The sequence below is a fragment of the Labeo rohita genome, chromosome 7 (assembly GCF_022985175.1).
Source record: "Labeo rohita strain BAU-BD-2019 chromosome 7, IGBB_LRoh.1.0, whole genome shotgun sequence".
NCBI classification, from domain to species: Eukaryota; Metazoa; Chordata; class Actinopteri; order Cypriniformes; family Cyprinidae; genus Labeo; species Labeo rohita.
This window is the reverse complement of record NC_066875.1, coordinates 38,598,957-38,624,356: the sequence shown is the minus strand read 5'-3', so window position 1 is coordinate 38,624,356 and position 25,400 is coordinate 38,598,957. Positions and strand designations below refer to the sequence as shown.

The following is a 25,400-nucleotide window of genomic DNA, read 5'->3' as shown; positions in this document are numbered from 1 at the left end:
AAAAAAATTAATTAATACTTGTATTCAGCAAGGTTGCTTTAAACTGATCAAAAGTGACAATTGACATTTTAAAAATGTAAAAAGATTTGTATTATTTTGTAAAGAATCCTCAACCTAAAGTTTCCCAAAAATATTTAGCAACACAGATGTTTTCAACATTGATAATAATAATAAATGTTTCATCAGCACTTCAGAAATAATTCTTTAGCACATAAGAAATCATTCTTAAGTATATTAGAAGAATTTTTGAAAGGTCATGTGACACTGAAGACTGAAGTAATGGCTGCTGAGAATTTAGCTTTGACGTTCCAGGAATAAATTACATTTATAATACAGTTGAGGTCAAACACAGCTGAGGATCATTCAGCTAACAATTTTCAATGCCATACTAAGAATCAAGTGTATGTAAACCTTTGAATAGGGTCATTTTTATAAATTCAACCATTGTTTTCTTGTGTGGACTATATTTAAACATCTTTTATGAAGTATCTTATTCAGGTCAGTACTAAAAAAAAATAACATGCTTTTTTTTATGTTCGCTCTTATTTTGGTAAAATAATTAACATTTTACAGATTCTGCGAGGTGTATGTAAACTTTTGACCTCAACTGTATATTTAAATTGATAACAGTTCTTTTAAATTGTAATAATATTTCACAATATTACAGTTTTTGCTGTACTTTTTATCAAATAAATTGAGGTTTGGATTTCAAAAACATTAAAAAAAAAAAAAAAATCTTACTGAACCCAAACTTTTGCATTTGAAATCCTGAGCTAGTTATGTAAAGAGCAAAATATGTAATCAGTCACTGATGTCCATCACTGTGTTTTTCCTCACTGTTGTATTTTAGTTGTTTGTTAATTTATGTAAATTCAGTGCTGTCATCCTTATTGCAATGCATTTTGTGCTTCGATTAAAATCAAGAACATCTGTACATCCTTACATTTCCTACAAAATCCTACAGGTTTGATTCAAGGTTTAAATGAGATTTTGATGTGGACTTGAATGGCACATGCAATACAATGTGACGGACAAAACCCCCCCCCCAAAAAAACGGTATAACCATTTTGTTAAATAGCCCAGAGCAGTTTGTATGCATGTTATTTATAGTTATGTTGTTGAAAATATATTTCCTTCCTAAAACACTTTAATGTAGTGCGCTTTAAAACTGTTATTCTCATTTCCGTGTATTTTCCTCAGCACTGCTCTTTACTTTCCCCATGTTTCTGTAAGGCGCTCTCTCTCTCTCTCTCTCTCATCATTCCCTTCTTCCCAACCCCCTTCTCTCCCTGTATCTCCTCTTGGCGCACACTAAATGATTATGCAGAAATTAAACCGTTAGGCGTGGCCCTCTGCTGAACTAAGACTCTTCTGTGCATAGTTGGTCCTCGGCCAACAAAAGTGAATTCCTGAGTTTGACATGTACAATGCAGGGGTGGTATGTTTCCTCAAAGCTTTCTTCATCAGCTTATCTCAGCGGGGTAGTATTTATGTAAAGTTTACAAAGCCACCCACAGCTCTGAAACCCCTTTTCAACCAACAAGGTGCCTCAGCTGGTGCAGTTTCACAAGTTTCCACCGCTGAAAAGTGGTTTCAGTCAGGAAAAACAACTTTGCACTGGCCCCTGAAAGCTGCTGGGCTCGAACCAGGAACCCTAACGTCAAATGCCGGGGGCGAGATAATGTCAGCAACAAGTACAGTTGTCAGAACAACAATAACTCAATTCTGACACATAACAAAACCAGATTGATCCCGGTATAGTCAGCAGAGTTATTTACACTGTAAGCACAGTTCTTATATACAGCCTCTAACAAGACCCTTGATTTTCCTGTTTGCCTAAAATTAAACATTATGTAAGTATTATGCACTGCTCTTCAAAAGTTTGGGGTCAGTAAGATTTGCTTTTATGCTTTTGAATTGTTCTGTTTTTAAAACTTTAAAAGAAGTGCTTTAATTATATTTAATACATTTTGTAACATTCTAAAGGTCTTTATTGTCACTTTTCATCAGTTTAATGCATCCTTGCTAAATAAAAGTATTAATTTCTTATAAAAAAAAAAAGAAAATAAAATTACTGACCCAAATTTTTTGAACCGTAATGTATGTGTAAATTGATTGATATGGATTCATTAGGAAAAACAGCTTTTTTAGCTCTTAAAGGGAACCCCGGGTATGAAGACTTTTATGGCTTAATATAACATAAATGATGTCTCGCTGAAATATGTAGTAGAAAACCCACTAAAGATTTACATTATTTTAAAAAATCCACATTGTTTAATACATATTTTCAGTTATGGGGGGGTGCCATTATGACGTAAAATGGTTGCACTTGGTGAGTTAATGGCGCTACCTGTTTGTATTTTTACCGCAGCACAATTCTGAAAATAAAATACTGATACAATGACCAAAGCTACTGAAAGAGCAAGCGGCGATGGTTATAAGCATAAGCTTAAACCAAATGCCCTACCGTCAATATTTTTTATTCCCCCCAGAAGGAGTCTAAACACCCCTGGATATCAAGTAAAATCCGTGCTGAGAAACTCCTTCAGTGGCCACAGCATCATGATAAGCATCATCATGTTTACATCCTGCCAGGACAATGAGCCACAATGTGGCATTGTATCAGTATTTTATTTTCTAATTTGTGTATTCCAAGTTGTGTTGCAGTAAAAATAGCAACAGGTAGCGCCAGTAGCTCACTGAGTGCAGCCATTTCACATCATCGTATTAATGGCGGCAGTATGCATAAAACAATGTGGATTTTTAAAATGACGTAAGTCTTTTTATGGGTTTTCTACTACATATTTCAGTAAGAGACATCATTTATGTTATATTAGGCTACCCAAGCATCAGCCCAAGCTTCAGCACCATTTTCCTTGGAAAGGGGAGTGAGAGATCCTAAATAAAGTAGGATGTAGAGTTGACATTGACAGGGCCATCCTTGAATGGTAGCCAGAATTGGAGCGTTTCTCAATGAAGCTTTCACATTGTTGCCGCTGAATCTCTTTTGATCTGATTTTTCTCTCTCTCTCCCCCCCAGGCTCCGTGCACTTTCCAGTGGAGGCAGTGTGTCTTCCCCTCCTGCCTCTCCTGCTATGCCAAAGTACAAGTTGGCCGAGTACCGTTACGGCCGAGAGGAGATGCTAGCACTTTATGTCAAAGACAACAAGGTGGGAAAATGCCTAAGAACAATCCTGAGTTGAGTTGGTCTTTTTTTAAAAGGGGTTATATGATGCGATTTTATGTTTTCCTTTGTCTTTGGTGTGTTACAAGCTGTTTGTGCATATATAAGATCTATAAAGTTGCACAGATTACAGTCTTAAACCCAAAGAGATATTCTTTATAAAAGTTAAGACTCAGCCACGCCTTCCTAAAACGGCTCATTCAAACACGTCCCCACATCTACATTACGGTGTGGGAAGATTTGCATACTACCGCCCAAATGTATACGCAAACAAAGAAGACATAACTTTTATTCTCGCTGTAGTATTGTTGCAGCCGCTGCCATGTTGTGGAGCTGCTGTGTGTTTTGTTGCGAAAGTGAAAGCGCTTTGTTTAGCCTTCCAAATGAGTACACAACTAGAAATCAGTGGTTAAGTTATATTTACAATACTGTTCCAGAACAGTACAATGCAAATATCAAGTGTGTGTGGCGCATTTTACGGAGGACTGTTTCCTGAACCTGGGAGAGTAGCCTACAATGCCAGCTGTGCACACTATAAAGTGGGGCAATTCCAACTTTGCAAGGACAGTCTGGCACTTCTGACTCACAGCCTGTAAGTACGTTTTCATATTTAAAGAATTTGCTACTGGCAATTCAAACGTGAGTGTGAGCAGTGTAGAGTAGTGCTTGTTTGTCATTTCTACGATCACAAATGCAGACACTGTGTTATGTTTACGCGGCATGACGCAACACAATGCGTAAAAAGACAGTATGAGTTATTGTAATTTGTAATTATGTCCTCACTGGATGCAACAAATGCCTCATTTATAATGGATTTTATTGTTTTTGTATCGTCGCGCCGGGACACAGCATCACAACATGGTAAGGGGCATGATATTTCCGTCACATACTTGAGGCCAATCACAACCGAATACCTTAAGCGTGTGAAGATTTGCATAATACTGCCCAAATGTATAAGGGGCGTGACGTTTCTGTCACATGCTTGAAGTATTGGGCCAATCACAACTCACTGAGTAGCTTGCTAATGAGAGCAGAATGGTGAGCTTTGTAAAAATTGACACATTTTTTAGAAATGCGGGGCAGAGAGGAGCAACAATAATGTACAGTATGTGGAAAATAATCTTTTTGGCAGCATCATATGACCCCTTTAAGTTTGCAACATTCAGTTCAGTTTGCAGTGATTGTACCTACATCTTTATCTCTTGACCAAAAATTTTTTCTAGTCCAAGTGATCTGGCAGTAATTGGGCGTTTTCAGGTTATTGGCATCATTTGTTCATGTCAGCTTGGCCAATTTCAATCTCCTGACAGCTGTGTTAGTTAATAATTAAATAATTGCTATAAAACAAGTTTTCATTGGGGGAATTTTGCTCTACGGACCCTAATCTCTGTTCACATCCATTAAATGGAAAAGAGCTTGGATATTTTACTGAATAACTTTCTTTTATTTTGAGTTGCTGATCACAAAATGTTGTTTTTGGGTGAACAATCTCTTTACTTTATAAATTTAATTTGCTTCATATAACGTTATTAGATGCTCAGACAGTTCATCTTTCTGTGATTTTTGTCGAATACAAACATTGTGTTTGTAAATGTCACTCGATAAGGGTTTCGTGTTCTCATTGAGTGCTGAGCGACCTTTTGGAGGTCCATTAATGGATGTCTTTTGTGGCGTTTATATGGCCTGAGGTTTAGCACACAATGTATGTCTAGTACATGTTTCCACTGGTCGACTTTAAAATGCAAAAAATTTCTTAGCAGCACTGACACAAGTCATAAAGGTTTCCACGGGCAACGGCAGTGCCAGTGCTCTGTTGCAACAAAAATAGACTGTAGAAACTGTGCCTTAAGATAATGATTTACCATGGTTTTTATTGCAGAAGAAAAATTCAGCGTGTACTAATCAAGCGTGGAGATGTTTTGTAATTACACTTTCAGTGTGTCTAAAAAGTGTTTTTAAGAAATCTAGGCACTCAAAAGCACATAGAGCCAGTGTTGTGAAATCTGAAACTGCTTTGAAAAGGGAACCTAAAATGTTTTGATTTTTCTCTGTTTAGGCAAGTTGATTACATCTAAAAGTTGACCAGTTAGTGTCTGTTGTAGGAAGCCATGTCAGCATTGCGCAAACTTAACCCTTAAATAGTCACAGTTCCTTAGAAATAACATCAAACTCAAAGGGTGGTTTCCGTTTGAAAGTGAGCATTACTTCTGACCGTTTGACCGTTGTATGTACGCTACTGTTCAAAAGTATGGGAGCAGTATATTTAAATACATTCAAATAGAAAAAGGTTTTTCATATTGTAATATTTCACAATGTTACTGATTTTAATGTATTTTTGATCAGATGCAACCTGAGTGATTAAGCGTTAAAGGATTAGTTTACTTCCAGAACAAAAATGTAGAGATATTTTACTCACCCCCTTGTCATCCAAGATCCAAGAAATTATTTTTTGAGAAACATTTCAGGATTTCTCTCCATATAGTGGACTTCTATGGTGCCCACGAGTTTAAACGTCCAAAATGCAGCTTTAAAGGGCTCTAAATGAGGAAGATTGGTCTTGTTTAGCAAAATGATTGATTTATTTTCTAAAAAAATGTACAATTAATATACTTTTTTAACCTCAAATGCTTGTTTTGTCTAGCACATGCATACTCTGTGCACTCCTGTTCAATACAGTTAGGGTATGTCGAAAAACTCCCATCTCATTTTCTCCTCCTACTTCAAAATCGTCCTACGTCGCTGCAGAAATAACAACCTGGTGTTTACCATGTGAACATGCAAAGAAGGTAAAATGCCCCTTACAATAAAGGTAAAACAGCAATGTAGCACAATTTTAAAGTTGGAGAAGAAAACGAGATGGGAGGTTTTCGACGTACACTAACTGTCTTGAACCAGAGTACACATGTGCATCGCAGAGATAGACAAGACAAGCATTTGTGGTTAAAAAGTGTGTGAATTGTAAATTTTTTTTTTTTTTTTTTTTTTTTTTTTTTTTTTTTTTTTAGAAAATAACCGATCGTTTCGCTAGATAAGACCCTTCTTTCTCGTCTGGGAATGTTTAAAGCCCTTAGAAGCTGCATTTAAACTGCTTTTTGGAAGGCACCATACAAGTCCACTATATGAAGATAATTCCTGAAATGTTTTCCTCAAAAAAACAATTACTTTATGACTGAAGAAAGAAAGACATGAACATCTTGGATGACAAGGTGTTCTGAACGTGAACTAATCCTTAGAGACTTCTTTCAGAAACCAAACCTAAAGAATGCGATATTGAGAAAAGCGATTCAGTTGCTCAATTTGTGTAGCATCAACTTGCCTTTTGGAATTTACCCAGAATGTGATGTATTAAAAAAATATTTGAGAAGAATGTTGATGGGTTAAACCTGCACAGTCCAGACTTTTTGTATATTTAAAATGTTTCGCTGTCCGGATGTAAATGTCCTGATAATTTGAGTCTATCATTTGTAACAGCTGAGTGAGTCATAGTCTTTTGTGTTATCAGGTCCCTGAAGAAATGCAGGATAAGGAGTTTGCTGCTATTCTGCAGGATGAGCCTCAACAGCCACTGGCACTGTTGCCTCTCACTGAGGAAGAGCAGGTAAGAAGCGCACACTTACACATCTGGCATTTTGAGCTTGAGGCTGATTAAACATGCATCTCACACACGCACTCTCCTGTCAAAGTAATCTGAGGTGGGGCAAACACATTTTTCAGAAACCGTAAACACTCTCGTATAAAAAAAAAAAAAAAACGCCTTTGGCAGTACAATAGTGTTATCTCCACCGATTTTGTGGTTTTTGGTGTGGTCCTGGTTTCATTACTCATGTGTTTTCTCTCCTTGCAGAGGAACTTCTCAATGTCTGTCAACAGTGTGGCTGTGCTGAGGCTTATGGGTAAGGGGGGGCGGGGCCGTCCCGGCTGGGGTGAACCGAGGTAGAGGCAGCGTGAGAGGCAGTCGAGGCAAGTTGATCTATTTATGTGTACATGCATGTAAATTATTCATGTATTGGTGGGGAAGCTGAAGTTTATGTCTCGCTGTGTGGTTAGGTCGAGGACGAGGAGAGGGCGGATTCTACCAAAGAAGCAGTGAAGAAGGAGAGGGCGGTTTTGGTCGTAGCGTTCGAGAGATCCATCGCAGCCAGAGCTGGGATGACAGGTATTGTCAATTGTTTTATTTTATTTATTTTTTTTTAGATTAGTTTTTCCAGTTTAACGGCGTTAAAAATATTTAACGCATGGGTGAGGCTAATGTTGCCCCCCCCACTCACAACTGCTGTTTCTGTCTACTTTTTCTTGACATGAATTGTGTTTTAGTCACAGAATGTCTTTACAACCACATCAATGCATGCATAAATGAGACGGGGCGCGCTGTAGCCTCTATAATTTCATATTAAAGTGCGAATGAAACACAAGATGTTCATGCCTTTCTTTCTTCAGTCGTAAAGAAATTATGTTTTTTGAGGAAAACATTTCAGGAATTATCTCCATATAGTGGACTTCAATGGTGCCCCCAAGTTTAAACTTGCAAAATACACTTTAAATGGCTCTAAACGATCCCTGGCGAGGAAGAAGGGTCTTATCTAGCGAAACAATCAGTCATTTTTTAAACAAATGGACAATTTATATACTTTTTAACCTCAAATGTTTGTCTTGTCTCTCTGCGATGCGCATGCGTAGTCTGTGCAGTCCAGGTCAATATAGTTCCCCATCTCGTTTGCTTCTTCAACATCAAAATCGTCCTACATCGCTGTTTTTACCTTTTTTTTGTAATGGGAATTTAATCTTTCTTGCATGTTTACTTTAACACCGGGTCGGTACTTCTGCAGCGATGTAGGACAATTTTGGGGAGGAAAACGAATGGGAGTTTTTTGACATACCCTAACTGTATTGACCTGAAAAAAAAAAAAAAAAAGTATATAAATGGTCATTTTGTTTAGAAAATAACCAATCGATTGCTAGATAAGACCCTTCTTCCTTGGCTTGGGATCGTTTAGAGCCCTTTGAAGCTGCATTTAAACTGCTGTTTGGAAGTTCAAATTTGGGGGCACCATTGAAGTCTACCATATGGAGAGAATACCTGAAATGTTTTCCTCAAAAAAACTATTTCTTTACGACTGAAGAAAGACATGAACATCTTGGTTGACAACGGGGTTAGTAAATTATCTGTAAATTTTTGTTCTGGAAATGAGCTTCTCCTTTAAAGTAATAGCAGCCAAATAACGTAATAACCCGGGTGCTCTTATGTCTATTAATCAAAGAACAAAAGAAAAAAGAGGAAATCGATAACTTTTGTAGCTTTAAGGATTCATCTATATTTAATTTAATATTTAGCGTTTGATAACTTTTATTCAATTTCTGTATATTTCATACTTGCTGAAGGGCACAGGTAAATAATGGGTTTATGTGAAAATTGTTTTAAGTTTACTTTAAAGTTGCTATTTTTTTAAAGTCTAATAAATGTTAAAAATGATACCTCTCAATTAAATTGTAATGTTTAATGGCTATAGTCAATGGTTAAATATTAGGGGGAAAAAAAATTCTGGTGACATCTGTAATATTGGCATCAGTGATACTCGCCTTCAGTCATACAATTTTTTTTTTTTTTTTTTAACAAATATTAAAAATATACTGTCTTTGTTGTTTCTACTTTTTTTTTTTTTTTTTTTTTTTAAATTATTGCAATATTAAAGTATATTTAAAAACGTTAATGTTAGGTGGGGTTAAAAAAAAAAAAGTGATTAATTAGCCAATTTTTTTTAAATCGACTTGACCAATATTTTTTAGTTTAGTTTATTTAATTGTCAAATATTTCTGTAGTTTTGTTAGTCAAAAAACAACAAAAAAACCCTTTCTTTAATTTCATTTGTTGGGGTATTTTTCCAATTGTAGTCTCGGTTTGCTGCTTTAGCTGTTGTCTCAATAAATATAAAATACGTTTATCAGCATACTGTCTAGATTTAGTTGCCTGTTGAGGCAAATTAAAAGCCATCTAAGCCTCTGTCTCTTTTTAATCTGCAGAAACGAAAGACGTTTTGAGAAACCTCTGAGGAGGGAAGGTGTGCGCCTGGGTTTTGAGGAGGGGGGTCCAGGTGGCAGAAAGGAGTTCATGCGCTCTGATAGTGAAAACTGGCGCATACTTAGAGAGGATCAGGAAGAAGAGGACACAGGAGAGCCTGGTGGCAGCTGGAGACTCACCGGCTCACGAAGAGATGGTAACACAAGTTTACTAGTTAATATTAGATTTGCTTAAGTTCAGTTAAACATACACAACTGTTCAAAAGTTTGGGATCAGATATTTTTATTTAGCAAGGATGCGTTACATTGATCAAAAATGACAGTAAATACATTTATAATGTTACAGAAGATCAAATGTTGTTCTTTTGAACTTTCTATTCGTACAAAAATTGATTAGTTTCCACAAAAATATAAAGCAGCAGAACTGTTTTCACAATTAATAAGAAATGTTTCTTGAGCAGCAAATGAGCATATTAGAATGTTTTCTGAAGGATCATGTGACACTGAAGCCTGGAGTAATGGCAGCTGAAAATGGAATACATATTAACAAAAGTCTTCTTAAACTTCTTCCTAGATGGTGGTCCTCGCTCGGCCGGTTGGCGGGAACACTCTGGTCCGGGAGAAGTTCGCCGCAGGAAGTTTGACTTCGACTTCCGGGATGGAGGGAACGAGGGAGGCAGAAGGAGAGCAGGCAGTGAAGGAGCAGAGGAGGAGAGAGATGGTCTGCCAGAGTGGTGTACAGATGAGGAAGATGGAGAAATGGGAACCTTTGATTCTTCTGGAGCGTTTATGTCTATCAAGGTAAGACCACAAGATCTAGTCTCTAATGATTTCTGATGTGTGGTTTTCTTTTCTTAACATTTTTCCCTCACTCCTGTTGTCTTAGAAGGGCCCGAAAGATCCTATTCCAGAAGAGGAGTTTGAGTTCCAGGGGTTGGAGGATGAGGAAGAGGACGGTGCTAATCAAGAGAAGAAGAACGGAAATGATACTGAAAAAAGCGAGAAAGGTGGGAATAGAAATGGAAAAATGTATATGATTGCTTTGTGTGAGGAAAAGATTGAATTTTTTTTATTGTACACACATACAATATAAACGTTGCTGTGAAGTAGTCTGAGATTTATCTTTGAAGTGCATTTAATTCAGATATAATGCATTGATTTCATTGATTTTTATCTTTCTCTGTTTCTGCAGATGTCACTGACTCTGCTCCGATGTCTGAAACTGAAGTGAAACCGGTTTCTCCTTCCCCTCCTCCTTCTCTCCCTCCAACTCTTCCTACTCCTGTCCCTGAGGCTGTGCCCTCTGCTGCCCCCTCTGGCCTGGAGGAGCCTCAGCCTGCCCCCTCCATTCCCAACAAACTACCAAGTGAAGGTACGGTAAATTTTAAATTGATTTTCCTGTAGCTGTGTAGATGAACAGTGCTTCACTTGTGTATTTTTATTATTATTATTTTATTTTGTTTTTGTAGTGTTATCAGAGGCCATGTTAGATTTGAGCCCCAGTGCCTCCTCCAGTCTGCCTTCATCGCCTCCCTCTTCGTCCTCTGCTGCTACTGACCTCCCACTACCGGGGGGTGATATTGAGGATGATGAGGGCATGAAGCACCTGCAACAGGTACCACAGAAAACAAGTTCTGAGAGTAACAGATAAGATATATATAATATCTTGTTGAATACCATCTGCATATTAATCGCATTGATTAATAGATGCTCAGTATTCTCATTTGTGAGGTTTAGCCGATTACAACAAGGTTATTTTTTACATTATAATGTATTAATAAATATATAAATATATATATATTTTTATCTAAATTGTATTTTTTAACCTAAATTATGATTAAATTGTTTATTTTTTTTATTTAAATAACAATGTAATGTAATTGTTTCAGGAACCTGGTTTTAGACTAAACTAGACAAAACTAAATTATGACTAAATTATTACATATAATTTATTATAATTATTTGTAATGCGTTATTGCTAGCAAAAAATAAATAAAATTTATATATAAATTTTGTTGTGCAATCACAACAAGGTTATTTTTTATTTTTAATGTATTATTAAAAGAAATAAATATATATATATATATATATATATATATATATATATATATGTGTGTGTGTATTTATTTATTTATTTATTTAGAATACATTATAATAAAAATAACCTTGTTGTGATTGCACAACAAAATTTATATATAAATTTTATTTATTTTTTGCTAGCAATCTGGGATAGCATAAACCCAAAATATGACTAAATTGAATAGATTATAGTTTATACGTTATGATTTATTTGTAATATTTTTTTTGGGTGCTAGAAACCTAGATTACAGTTGTAAATAATGATTAAATTATAATAATTTATTTTTTTTTTAAACTAGGTTGCTAGGAGTTAAAATTAAAATTGACTAAATTATAATTTATAATCTATAATTTATAATATTTTAAAGTTATAAATAGACCAAATTATGACACTTTTTTTTTTATATATAAAAAAACTAAACTAAAACTAATTTATGACTAAATTATTTGTAATTCATTAATTTTGTGCTAGAAACTTGGAATAACACTATAAATCGTACAATTATAATTAATAAAATAAATGCTACAAAAAGTGTAGAATATGTTTCCTCTGTGGATAAATGACATTGTTTATAGCACCCTTGCATTCTTGTAGTGGAAAAGAGTTTTTGATGGTGATTTATGTGTGTAGGAGGCAGAGAAGATGGTGGCAGCGCTCCAAGACACATCTCTAGAGGAAGAGTGCTTCACCCAGACTCTTCAGGAGAGCAGAAACACAGCCTCTGCTCTTCCTCTCTCCCATGACTCGGCCATGAAATGGTTTTACAAAGACCCGCAAGGAGAGATTCAGGGTACGCGCGCATTCTCTCATAGGAGGTCGACTCATGCATATGGAGCAGTGCTTTGAGTATAGTCCGTTAATACCTCCTCTTTTGTCTGTTCTGTCTCTCTCAGGTCCTTTCAGTACAGTGGAGATGTGTGAGTGGTTTCAGGCGGGGTATTTCGCCATGAACCTGCTTGTTAAACGTGGTTGTGATGAGGGATTTCAGCCGCTGGGGGAAGTCATTAAGATGTGGGGGCGTGTGCCTTTCGCCCCTGGCCCCTCCCCTCCGCCCCTCTTGGTGAGGAATCAAGCCCAGCTTCGCCCTCACCCACCCCGGGGGGCAATCGTGAGTCTCTGGGTGGAAGGGTGAATGTTTGGGCATTGTTTTCCATGGGTTTGTTTACATTCTAGGGAGTTTATCTTGTCCATTAGTCTTTAGTTTAATTCAAATGGGAATAAGCTGTTTGTAAATTTGTGTCTGTGTGGGTCTGCGTGTATTTGTTTACATTTGCATATGTGTTCACGTGGAATGTGTGCAAGTGTCTTAAAGTATTAAAGTATTCAAATCTCACTTTTCAAAATGTAAAAGGTAGGTCCTAAATTTGTTCACTGAACTGCTTTTATTATACTTTTAATAAAATAAAAGCTCTATGGTTTAACTTTAAAAATGAAAGAAGTTAGGACAGATGTGAATATTAGTAATTTTACAGATTCTCTGTTAAAAATAGAGAATCTGTAAAAGTACAATAGTTTCTATTATTATTAAATATTTTGTTTTTATTTTACAGTGCAATATTATTGCTGCTTTGGAGCATTAACAAATTTAAATGCAAAATAAAAACTAAATCCAATCCCCCCAAAATTCTATTTATTTATTTATTTATTTTCAGTTTTAATTCTTATGAACTTCATTTTTTTCTGTTTTTATTTTTTTATGGTTTAATTAACGTTTATTAATCAAAAAGCATGTCTTCAAATCATGAAACACGTTCAGTTGAACAGCAATTTATGGAAAGTTTAACAAAAAGTGCATTTTTAGGGCCCTAAAAAAAATATTATATTTTACGATTATTATTATTTTTTTCTTCCTGGTAATCAAATGAAGACATAAAACATTAAAGTTTTCTCGTAGTCCAGTGAAAATTGAACATTTTCAGTTTTTTGGCAAACAAAGTACTGTTAAAACGTGGAAGAAAAATTCTGTGATTACTCTAATTTTAAGAATTATTTTAGAAGTAGTAGTGTTGGTGCCGGTCAAAAGTTTGGCATCAGTATGTTTTTTTTGTTTTTGTTTTTTTTTTTAATGTTTTTTTTTTCAAAGAAGTTTTTTTAAAGAAGTTTCTTATGCTCATCAAGGCTGCATTTATTTGATCAAAAATACAGAAAAAACAATAATATTGTGAAATATTATTGCAATTTAAAATAATAGTTTTCTATTTTAATATACTTTAAAATATAATTTATTTCTGAGATGCAAAGCTGAATTTTCAAAATAGATACGATGTCCATTTAAAATAAATGGTGTACTTTTAAACTTTTTATTCATCAAATGATGCTGAAAATTCAGCTTTGTATCACAGAAATAAATTATATTTTAAAGTATATTAAAATACTAAACTGCTATTTTAAATTGTATTAATAATTTACAATATTACACAATATAATTTTTTTGATCAAGTAAATGCAGCCTTGATGTGTAGAAGAGATTCATACCGATCCCAAAGCTTTGAACAACAGTGTAGGTAAATACCATTAAGCAAAAAAAAACTCTTTTAAGCCAAATGGATCAATTTAAATAAAAAAATAAATAAATAAAAGAAAGTTATGTGGTGTTAAAATATCAGGATTTTATCAATATGAATAATGTAATGAATACTGTTATCTTTAATTTGTTATTATATTGATGTTTTTACAATTTGCATTAATGTTTTGATGTCTTAAATATAATTTTCTTTAAACGTGGATAACTTGTGTTTGTAAATGTGCTTATGTGATATCTCTCTCTATCATGGGTTAACGTGTTATTAACCTCTCTGTGTCTTTCAGGGAAATATGGATCAGGAGCGGCTGAAGAAGCAGCAGGAATTAGCTGCTGCCACGGCTCTTTACCAGCAACTCCAGCAACAGCAGCTGTTCCAGCTCATCAACAGGTGAGTTTGTTGCGTTCGTGTTTGTGTTTGCAGTGTCACTGAGGACATTTCATGCATTACAATGCTTTTTTTTTTTTATATGTAGGTGTGGAGAGCAGGGTATGATGCCTTCGTTAAACAGGTCGATGTCAGTGCCAGATACAGGGTCCATGTGGGACATGCATACCTCAGCCTCACAGCCAGCAGGTACACACAGAAGAACACTTAAAGAATCACTTTTTTTCCCCTCACACTTGCATGTGAAAATAAATGAACTTTCTCCCTGTTCTTTGAGCAGGCGGTGAGGCCAGTCTATGGGACTTAATGAATTCTTCATCTCAGGGTCCAATTCTAGAACAGCTTCAGAAGGTGAGAGTTGCCACTGATGGCCTCTGCTGGTGATTTGAGGAAATGCACTGGACTCGAACTCCTGTTCTTATTGCCTTGCATTGTGTTTCAGCTACATGAGAGAAGAGAAGCTGAACTCAGGGCCAAGCGTGAGGAAGAGGAAAGAAAACGGAGAGATGAAAAAAGGCGAGAAGAGCAGAAAAGGAGAGAGGAGGAGGAGCTTTACAGGCGCAAACAGGTATTAGCAAATTTATTATGTTTTTTAATAAATGCATTTGATGCCAATGATCCGGCACATCACTCACACACACACAGTTGAGGTCAAAAGTTTACATACACCTTGCAGAATCTGCAAAATGTTAGTTATTTTACCAAAATAAGAGGGATCATACAAAATTAATGTTATTTTTTTTATTTAGTACTGACCTGAATAAGATATTTCACATAAAAACATATACATATATAGTCCACAATATCTACATATTTACATATAGTCTGCAAAAGAAAATAGTTGAATTTATAAAAATGACCCTGTTCAAAAGTTTAAATACAGTTGATTCTTAATACTGTGTTGTTACCTAAATGACCCACAGCTTGTTTGTTTGTTTGTTTGTGTGATAGTTGTTCATGAGTCCCTTGTTTGTCTTGAACAGTTAAACGGCCTGCTGTTCTTCAGAAAAATCCTTCAGGTCCCACAAATTCTTTGGTTTTTCTGCGTTTTTGTATTTGAACCTTTTCCAACAATTGACCGTATGACCTTGAGATCCATCTTTTCACACTGAGGACAACCGAGGGACTCACATGCAACTATTACAGAAGGTTCAAACACTCACTGATGCTCCAGAACAAAACACAATGCATTAAGAGCTGGGGGGTGAAAACTTTTGAATTTTAAGATCAGGGTAGATTTAACTTATTTTGTTTTTGGGGAAACATGTAAATATCTTCTGTAGCTTCTGAAGGGCAGTACTAACTAAAAAAATATATTTAGGCAAAATAAGAAAAATGTTAATTCTGTTCAAAAGTTTACACCCCTGGCTCTTAATGGATTATTTTTTCCTTCTGTAGCATCAGTGAGCATTTGAACCTTCTGTAATAGTTGCATATGAGTCCCTCAATTGTCCTTAGTGTGAAAAGATGGATCTCAAAATCGTAGTCTTTGTTGGAAAGTGTTCAAATACACAAAAATGCTGAAAAACTAAAAAATTTGTGGGATCTAAAGGATTTTTCTGAAGAACAGCAGGCCATTTAGGACAAACAAGAGACTCATGAGCAACCATCACTAAACAAAAAAACACAGCTGTGGATCATTCAGGTAACAACAACGTATGCAAACTTTCAAACGGGGTCATTTTTATAAATTCAGCTATTATTTTCTCTTGTGGACTATATGTAGACTTTTTTTTAAAAATGTGAAATATCTTATTCAGGTCAGTACTAAATAAAAAAATAGCATGCATTTTGTATGATCCCTCTTATTTTGGTGAAACAACATTTCACAGATTCTGCAAGGTGTATGTAAACTTCTGACCTCAACTGTATACAGTGTATATTCAAATAGAATCTAGTTATTTTAAATTTCACTATCGTATCCCTTTCTCAATTTTTCTCTGTTTCTTTCTTCATATGTTGTTTTTTCTTTCTCCCAGCAGCAGGATTTGCTGATGAAGTTGCTCCAGCAGGCTCCACGTCAGGGTTCCTCAGGCTCCGGGTCGAGCTGGAGCGGAGGACCCATCCCTGGTCTGGGAAAGCAGACCAAGCCTCTCAACCTCCTGGACGTCCAGCAGGAGACCGAAAGAATGCACAAACAACAGCACAGAGTCCAGCAGCAGCAGAGGGTAAGGCACACACACATACAAACATCACTGCTGTGCAGTCCAGTGCAAAAAAGTCAAAATAAATACATTATGGATGTCTTGCTCCAAAGTGGGGTGATGCCTCTTCGTTGTGGGGAGCTGCTGGATCTTTGGATGGAAAGGTGGGTGGCAGCGGCAGCCCCTCTGGAGGAGGCATGGGAGTCTGGGACGAGGCCCTCAAGAACCAGAGCGCACTTCGCAACAACATAGGGCTGAAGAACAGCCGGAGCAGTCCCTCGCTGAGGTAAACACAAACCACATGCTAACAGCTTTTCAGTTTCTTATACCAATATCGAGAGCAGTTTTGATAGAGGGATATAACAAACAATTTAAAGGGATAGTTCAACCAAAAATGAAAATTCTGTCATTAATTACTCACCCTCATGTTGTTCCAAACCTTAAAGACCTTCGTTCATCTTCTGAACACAAATTAAGATATTTTCAATGAAATTCGAAAGCTTTCTGACCCTGCATAGACAGCAACACAACTACCACATTCAAGATCTAGAAAGGTAGTAAGAACATTGTTAAAATACTCCATGTGACATTAATTTTATGAAGCTACGAGAATACTTTTTGTGCACAAAGAAAACAAAAATAACGACTTTCTAAGTATTCTCATAGCATCATAAAATTAAGGTCTTGAACGTGATAGTTGCGTTGTTGTTTATGCAGGGTCAGAAAGCTCTTGAATTTTATTAAAAACATCTTAATTTGTGTTCTGAAGATGAATGAAGGTCTTACGGGTTTGGAACGACATGACGGTGAGTAATTAATGACTGAATTTTCTTTTTTAGGTGATCTATCCCTTTAAGCACCATAACGGTTTTCAACATTGATAATAAAAAAAAATGTTTCTTAAACTCCAAATCATTTATACATGCAAAAAAGTAAATTGAACTGGGATTTGAACCTATGACCTTGGTGTTGCTAGTACTTGTGTTTATTCTAGCTAAATCATTTGTGTATGTTCCTACAGTGAGCAGTATATGATGAGAAACCGCAAACGCACTGAGGAGGAGGAGCGGCTGTTGAAACTCCTGCAGGGGATGAAGTCTCAGGACGGCTTCACCACCTGGTGTGAACAGATGCTGCATGCGCTCAACACCTCCGCCAATAACTCCTCCTCTTCCCAGGATGGTAAGACATGTCTCTTTTAGGATTTACACACTCATTTGGGTCTTTTTGTATTAAAAAATAATCTGAAATGCAAACTCACTTTTGACAACATCTGCTGAAGCTGGCGATTACGGTGGAAAGTAATTTAGACTCGTCCCTCAGCTTGTAAAAACAAACAGAAGACATGTGCACAGTAAACACACATTTATTAGCCTAGCAGGCCCGAGAGTTTCCAAGCGAAATGTGAGGGTGTGTTTGCGTCCACAGTGCCTACCATTGTGGCGTACCTGAAGGAGGTGGAGTCCCCGTATGATGTGTTGAACTTTATCTGCTCCTACCTGGGCGACACTGTCGAAGCCAAAGAGTTCGCCAGACAGTTCCTGGAGCGCCGTGCCAAACAGAAAGCTAACCACCAGAGACAGCAGCAGCAGGTGTGTGTGACAGGAAGATATAAATTCGTTGTGTGTGGTGTTTGCCTATTGCTAATAAAAATCTCGGTCCTCTTATAGCTCTCCAAAGAGATGGCTGGACTTAGCATGAACAACTTCCCTCTGCAGGTATGGGTTACAACTCTGTCAGCCGTGATTTATATTTCCTTGATGGGCAGAACCAAGATTTTCCAAGAATTTGGGTCTCATTCTCACATTCTTTAGGATACTGTACGAGGAATGAACCCCAGTGCCCTGCAGACGATGTTCCAGGTGCATTCTGGGAAGGGGGGTGTGGTCTATGATCAGGCAGCAAAGCTGAAGAAGAAACAGCCCATGATGCTGCACTCTGACCCAAGCATCTTAGGTAACCTATTTTCTTCTACATGCAGCATGACCAGAGTAGTCTGATTCCTGAGCAAATGTCTCCTGTCAGCTGGTTGTTTATATTGAATCAAAACAACCATGTAGCACAACCAGTGCAGTCCAACTAGTCTGATGACTGTTTTAGTGAACATTTGAAAAACAATGACATACTTTTTAGTGAATTAAACGCATACAGCTTAGAACTTGCTGTTATGTTGTACTTGAGGCTTTTGACCCTTAAAAGGCATAATTTGATAGTGGAATGTTTTACTTTTATATGAAATATTTTTTCATAAAAGCTCTAAAATTACATTTAAGAGGATTCAAAAAATTGTTTTATCATTTGTGCTGGTGTTTTTGTCAGCCATTTTTTAAATTTAGTCTTAGTCCTGTGTCAGCCTTTTCCTGTTTTTGTGTAGTTAAGTTTTAGCCGATGATTGTCGTCATTTGAGAAATGTATTTTTTACATTTGTGACCCTGGACCACAAAACCAGTCATAAGTGTCAATTTTTCAAAATTGAGCTTTAGACATCATCTGAAAGCTGAATAAATAAGCTTTCCATCGATGTATGGTTTGTTAGGATAGAACAATATTTGTCCGAGATATAACTATTTCAGTATATGAAATGTGAGGGTGCCAAAAAATCAAAATATTGAGAAAATCGCCTTTAAATTTTTCCAAATTAAGTTCTTTGCAATGCATATTACTAATCAAAAATTAAGTTTTGATATATTTACAGTAGGAAATTTACAAAATATCTTCATGGAACATGATCTTTACTTAATTTCCTAATGATTTTTGGCATAAAATAAAAATCTATAATTTTGACCCATACAATGTATTTTGGGTTATTGCTACAAATATACCCCAGCGACTTAAGACTGGTTTTGTGGTCCAGGGTCACATTTCTGGTATTGCACTTTCAGCAGTAAGCACAAATCAGTAGTCTGCACATGGTTCATTTTATTTAATTTAATTTACTGATTTATCATAGGCTATTTAATAGGCTATAATATAGAAATTAATATCAAATTAGTTATTAAAGGAGAAGTTCACTTCCAGAACAAAGATTTACAGATAATGTACTTACCCCGTTGTCATCCAAGATGTTCATGCCTTTATTTTTTCAGTCGTAAAGAAATTGTTTTTTGAGAAAAACATTTCAGCAATTATCTCCATATAGTGGACTTCTATGGTGCCCATGTGTTTGAACTTCCGAAATGTAGTTTAAATGCAGCTTCAAAGAGCTTTAAATGATCCCAGCCGAAGAATAAGGGTCTTATCTAGTGAAATGATCGGTCATTTTCTAAAAAGAAAAAAAAGTTATACTTTTTAACCTTAAATGCTCTAGGCTATGTTGAAAAACTCCCTTCTCGTTTTCTCCTTCAAATGTATAATCATTCTACATCGCTGCAGAAGTACCGACCCAGTGTTTACAAAGTGAACATGCAAAGAGAGTCAAATGTAAAACAGCGATGTAGGGTGATTTTGAAGTTGGAAAAGAAAATGAGATGGGAGTTGTTCGACATACCCTAACTGTATTGACCCAGATTAAATAGAGTATGCATGCACATTGCAGAGTTAGACAAGATGAGCATTTAAGGTTAAAAAGTATATATACCTTTTTACTTTTCTTTAGAAAATGACCGATCATTTTACTAGATAAGACCCTTATTTCTCTTCTGGGATCTTTTAGAGCCCTTTGAAGCTGCATTGAAACTGCATTTTGAAACTCGGGGCACCATTGAAGTCCACTTCAAGACTTAGATAATGCACACTCTGTCTACATTATGAAAACTAGTAAAATTAAACAAAAAAATATCATAATAGTGAAGTTCTTAATGGTGAGTCCAGTTATTCCAAATTGCAATAATATTTCTCTTAAAAACAACAGCGGTTGAGCAAGTGCATTTATTCAGCAACCACAGTTGCAAACAATATAGTCAAAATCTCATGACAGACCACAGACTGGCTGAAAGACACTTTCATTTAAGACAAACATCTCGCATGGAGATCGCTAAACTTCAACTTACTTGTTGGTGTTTTCAGATCATTGTCTGCACTTCTGTGATGAAGAGTGAGCGTGTGTGCACGGTTGCCAGATTGCAAAAATAAAGTAAAGCACAGGGCAGAAAATGCTGCTTTTAACAGACAAGCTCTGATTTGGGGATTTGGAATCTTGTTATCTGGCAACCGGACACATGAACGCTTGCGTAGTACAGACATACAGCAGTCCGCAATATTTTGTCTTTTTTTCGACAAAAAAAAAAAAAGAGATTTGGTATCGTTTTTAATTTTTTTTTAAATACATTTTAGTCTCATCTGTTATCGTCAATGATACTGCATGTTGATATAGTTTGATATAGTAGTATAGTATCATTTCAACATTGTCTCATTTTAGTCATGGGGGAAAAACTCTTGTCAAGAACATTTTTCCTCATATTTTTCAGTAACGAAATGAACACTAGTTTGTGTGATGGTTCGATTTCTTTTAAATTATGAATGTTCTGGGAATTAAATGCTCTGTTTAACTGAAAAGTTTTATGAAAAACCTACACTACTTTTCAGTAGTTTGGGGTCAGTAAGATTTTTATTTTTTATTTTTTTTAATTAAAATACTTTTATTTGGTATAGATGTGTTTAATTCAAGTGACATTTCAAGTGAATTTCAATTTCTATTCATTAAAAAATGCTGAAATGCTGACCATTTCCATAAAATATTAAGCTGCACAACTGTTTTCAACATTTAATAATGTTTTTTGAGCACCTAATCAGAATATCGGAATGATTTCTAAAGGATCATGTGATACTGAAAACTGGAGTAATGATGTTGAAAATTCCGCTTAGCATCACAGGAATAAATTGCATTTTAAAATATAATTGAAAAGAAAAATGATTTTAAATTGTAATAATATTCTGTTTTTTTCTGTTTTTGACCAAATAATCTCAACCTTGGTGATCATAAAAGACTTTATTAAAAAAAAAAATCTTCCCAACCCCAAAGTTTTGAAAGGTAGTGTACTTTTAATTCACAGTAGGCTGATTTGTTTGATATTTTGGAATGCGTCCTTTAGAGAACTTCTACAAAAACCTTCTACTGTTTTGAAGCTTAATTTTTCTTTCTCTGTCTGTATCTTTTTAGGGTACTCATTCCATGGTGGCCCTGATCGGTATGGTCTAAACGAGATGGAGATGGTCGAGGATTACTGAATCCACAGCAATAGCTACACGAGGCCTTTAAACCCGCGGGTCCACCTAATCAGACTCCGCAAGTCGAATGTGCACTGCTTTGAGGGAGAGGGGTTTGGGGATAAGCCAGGAGTAAGGTATCAGTTTAGGGGTGGGTGGGTTTTGCGCTGGGAATAGAAGAATGTAATTCAACAGGGAAGGGAACAGGTGTGAACTTATTTTTGTGTTTGTGTGTGTGTTTTCGGGGGACGGGGGGTGATAAAGTTCTGGCACTTACAGCATTAAGCACCTTACACTCAGACTAATGCACTTTATTAAGATAGAGTTTGTTTGTTTTTTTTTCCTTTTTCTTTTTTCGAGAAGATTTACTTGTATATTTATGTGGTATGGCTTCAGAAATATTACCACATATATATACCGTGTGTGTGTGTGCGCGCGCGCGTGTGTGTGTGTGTGTGTGAATCAGAACTGGAGTTTGTGCTGGGAGGAAATGGTGGCGATTGGGGGACCATTGCGTGTTTTAGTTCAGACATTATCAGAAAAACAAATCCTCTCTTTAAAGACAAACACTGTTGTTTTTTTATATACATATATATAAAGTTTCTATAAAAACGTAAAGCTATTATAAAAAAACTTTGATTATAAAACTTGAAGATTTGCACTCACATAAAATGCAAGTTAAAAAGATAAAAAAAAAAGTTAGATATAATAGAGATGAATATTTTTGTGATCGTGTGCCTGTGTGTGTATGTCAATACACGCATGTTTGTTCAAGACCGTATGAGAGCGTGTGTGTGTGTATGTGCGTTTAAAACATACCAGTCTGCACAATGTATTTTTTTTTTTAATCGCTTACTTAGATGATCAAAAGAGGCCATTTCGTCATTCAGAGTGATTTTTTTTTTTTTTTTTTCCTTCCTTTTTTTTGAATTCTATGAACCGAATGTGTGAATGTGAGCGCTTGTGTGCAGGAGGAACTGTGTGTATTACTCCTCTTGTAAACGTGCAGTATGTAAGCGAACGAATGAAAGACAGAGAGAGGGGCAACGGCACAACACATCCTCTTTCACCAGCCCTTCAATTCCCCAACAAAGAAAGACCTCTAGATTCAAACACAAAAGCTTTAGCCCATTTTACGCCAACCAGCACTCTTAGTTTTCACGGCGGGGAGCGCGAGAGACGTCTTTTCCTGCCTCCGCCGCCTCATTTTTGCCTCTGTGAGGTTTTAGAACATGTCATTAGCATTGTTTTTGTTTGTGTGTTGTTGAAGAGCTCAATCTTGTATACGTTTAGGAAATGGTTACTTGTGGTACGTTGCATTGCGTGCGTGTGCGTTTTTTTTTTTTTTCTGTCCCCACGTGTGCCTAAGAACTAAAGGGCGAATGATTAGACTTCATTGCTGCCATTAAGACATTATTTTTTAGCAAAGGGGCGTGGCTTCCTTCAGAAGGCTCCGCCCCCCACATGCCTCCCATGCTTATGAACCAAGAGCCTATCTCTGTACAGTTCTATTGTAGCCTGGGGATGCTTGGATGAAAGAAACATTTGATATTTGGAGGATGTGACCTAACATTGCCTTTCTGTCCACTCTCTTGCTCTCGAGTGACTGAGGTTTTGACTCTTTCTGGCTGAAAAAAAAAAAAACGATCGCAACAAACTGTGCAAGTGCACTTGGCGGTGCACAAAATGTTTGTATATTTTGTTACTTGTTCATTGTTGTTGTCGACGACAATGATGGTGATTTTTCTTTTAATGTTATATATGATTATATATGAATCTATAACAAAGTATTGGACTACAAAGGAAGAGCACTTGGGGCTGCTACTTTTTTTGTTCGTTTTGAAAAATTTCCTTGGATTTTTTTTTTTTTTTTTTTTCAGTTGCCACCATGTGAAGTGCATTTGTGTACTTTTTTTCTTTCCTTCTTAAAAAAAAAAAAAGTTGAATGTATTCCAAAAAAATGTAACGGTGTAGATGGAGTTGCTCAACACAGGATATTAACATGATCAGGAGCGAAATCGAAAGGCTACCACAAAAACGCACTGCCTCTACAATCCTGTTCATACAGACTTTGACTATGAAAATGAGAACTTAAAAAAAGATATTCTATTCCATACTGGAGTTTTGGTTGTTTACAAACCGCACAGACATTTGTGGGTGCTTTTTTTCCCCCCTTTATTTTTGTGGTGATCGAAAATGCGATTCTGCAGAAACGTTTTGTTCGGGGGACTTTAATGGCATGACGTCAGACCCTTCCTTTGCATGTGGATATGAGCGCAGCCTATGTAACTTGCTGACTGAAACAAACTTGGATCGCTGGAACGCAAGTCACGGAATTGCATCAAAGATTTGTTTATGTACCTTTATCTTACGGACAGGGTGTGTTTTTAAGAATCATAAAGGCGACCATATTTTGTTTACCGAACTTTTGTTCTTTTGTTTACTTTTGACTAATCTTTGCAATGGAATCGAATTGATCATCGAGACGAAGAAATGCTTTATGTACCTGGAAAGAAGGCAAAAATCATGACAGCACAGATGACCTCTTGGTACTGTAAGATGCATATTGAATGCTTTAACATTTTTCCCTTTTATCCAATCATTTTTTGGCTTGTGGATTAGTTTGGATGGACATATCTGTGATGAGAAGAACAAGAAAAGAACATAGACCTCAGATCTGCCAGATAATTCCTTGGACAGTGTGAACGTGTTTTATTCGTTTTGTATTTTCCTTTTTTTGTGTGTGTGTTTGTGTGTGTGTGTCCATCCTCCTCTCCGAGGTTGGACGGGGTGTCATGGCCATCATAAAGATAACAAAGGGACTAGCACTGCCCTGATACCCTCACTATGCACTTTTCATTTGCTTAAAACTGTGAGGAACTTTCACTCGGGCTCGGAGAGCGCCGACAGAATGCAAGATGCCCGCTTTCTGTCAGCAGATGGACGCTTGGAGAGTTTTTGACGCCCTTGTATGAGACTTGTTCTCCTTACGGTGGTCTGTTTGAGAACGCCACCATGCAAGCTTTACCGTAAATGGATAAGGGAAGCTTCAGACACATTGGGACTTGTGGAAAAATCCTTGGAATTTTCCCACGGAGGATTTTCGCTGAACAATGTTGATATTTAAGACTATATGAACAGTCTTCAAACTTGGTTACAATGTGGAGATTCAGAGCAGATTCACTTACAGTGTTGTCCGTTATGTAAAAAGGATTAAAACGCTCGGTCCAGGGTGCTAGCCAACACAATTTTCTTTTTTCTTTTTCTTTTTTTTTTTTTTTTTGTGGACTGGAATTATTTCATTGACTGAAAAAGACTTTTTTTAAAAAAAAAAAAAGAAAACAAAAGAAAACAAAAAAAGACTGGAGGATGTTTTTTTTTTTTTTTTTTTTTTTTTTTTTTTGATGTATTGGAGATAAAGAACCAATAAGCTTCATCAGCTCTACCGCCACCTGCTGACTGCATGGCTGAAGTTCACCTTTAGCTTGAAGTGGTTACTGCGCTACAAGACCGTCTGTTTGGTAATGAACATTTATTCATTTGTTTGGATAGACAGCTGTTCAAAAGTTTTGAATCAGTATGATTTTTAATGTTTTTAGTCTCTTATGCTCAAAGTTCCATTTATTTGATACAGAAAAATACAGAAAAAAGTCAAATGAAGTATTGGAATTTAACATAACAGTTCTCTATTTGAATATACTTTAAATTTTTTTTTTTTTTTTTGATGCAAAGCTGAATCCTTCAGAAATCATTCTAATATGCTGATTTATCATCAATGTTGAAAACAGTTGTGCTGCTTAATAATTTTTTGCAAGCTGATTTTTTTTTTTTTTTTTTCCAAGATTCTTTTAATAAAAAGTAAAAAAGAATAGAATTTATTCAAATCTTTTCTAACATTCTAAGTCTTTACTATCAGTTTTTTT

General features: G+C 36.1%; 1 protein-coding gene across 1 annotated transcript in view; it reads left to right on the top strand.

Annotated features, from left to right (window-relative positions):
• gigyf1a (GRB10 interacting GYF protein 1a) overlaps positions 1–25,400 on the top strand; it is a 35,036-nt gene that overhangs the window by 6,839 nt on the left and 2,797 nt on the right. The window contains 23 exon segments of the mRNA XM_051115933.1: positions 3,041–3,170; positions 6,687–6,782; positions 7,029–7,084; positions 7,086–7,144; positions 7,232–7,340; positions 9,203–9,396; positions 9,774–10,000; positions 10,086–10,206; positions 10,392–10,571; positions 10,669–10,814; positions 11,910–12,069; positions 12,173–12,387; positions 14,088–14,191; positions 14,277–14,377; positions 14,469–14,539; positions 14,631–14,756; positions 16,168–16,356; positions 16,446–16,618; positions 17,354–17,514; positions 17,761–17,924; positions 18,003–18,050; positions 18,147–18,288; positions 21,431–24,998. Of these exon segments, the coding sequence (XP_050971890.1) occupies positions 3,041–3,170; positions 6,687–6,782; positions 7,029–7,084; positions 7,086–7,144; positions 7,232–7,340; positions 9,203–9,396; positions 9,774–10,000; positions 10,086–10,206; positions 10,392–10,571; positions 10,669–10,814; positions 11,910–12,069; positions 12,173–12,387; positions 14,088–14,191; positions 14,277–14,377; positions 14,469–14,539; positions 14,631–14,756; positions 16,168–16,356; positions 16,446–16,618; positions 17,354–17,514; positions 17,761–17,924; positions 18,003–18,050; positions 18,147–18,288; positions 21,431–21,498 (3,040 nt within the window). The 3' untranslated portion in view covers positions 21,499–24,998.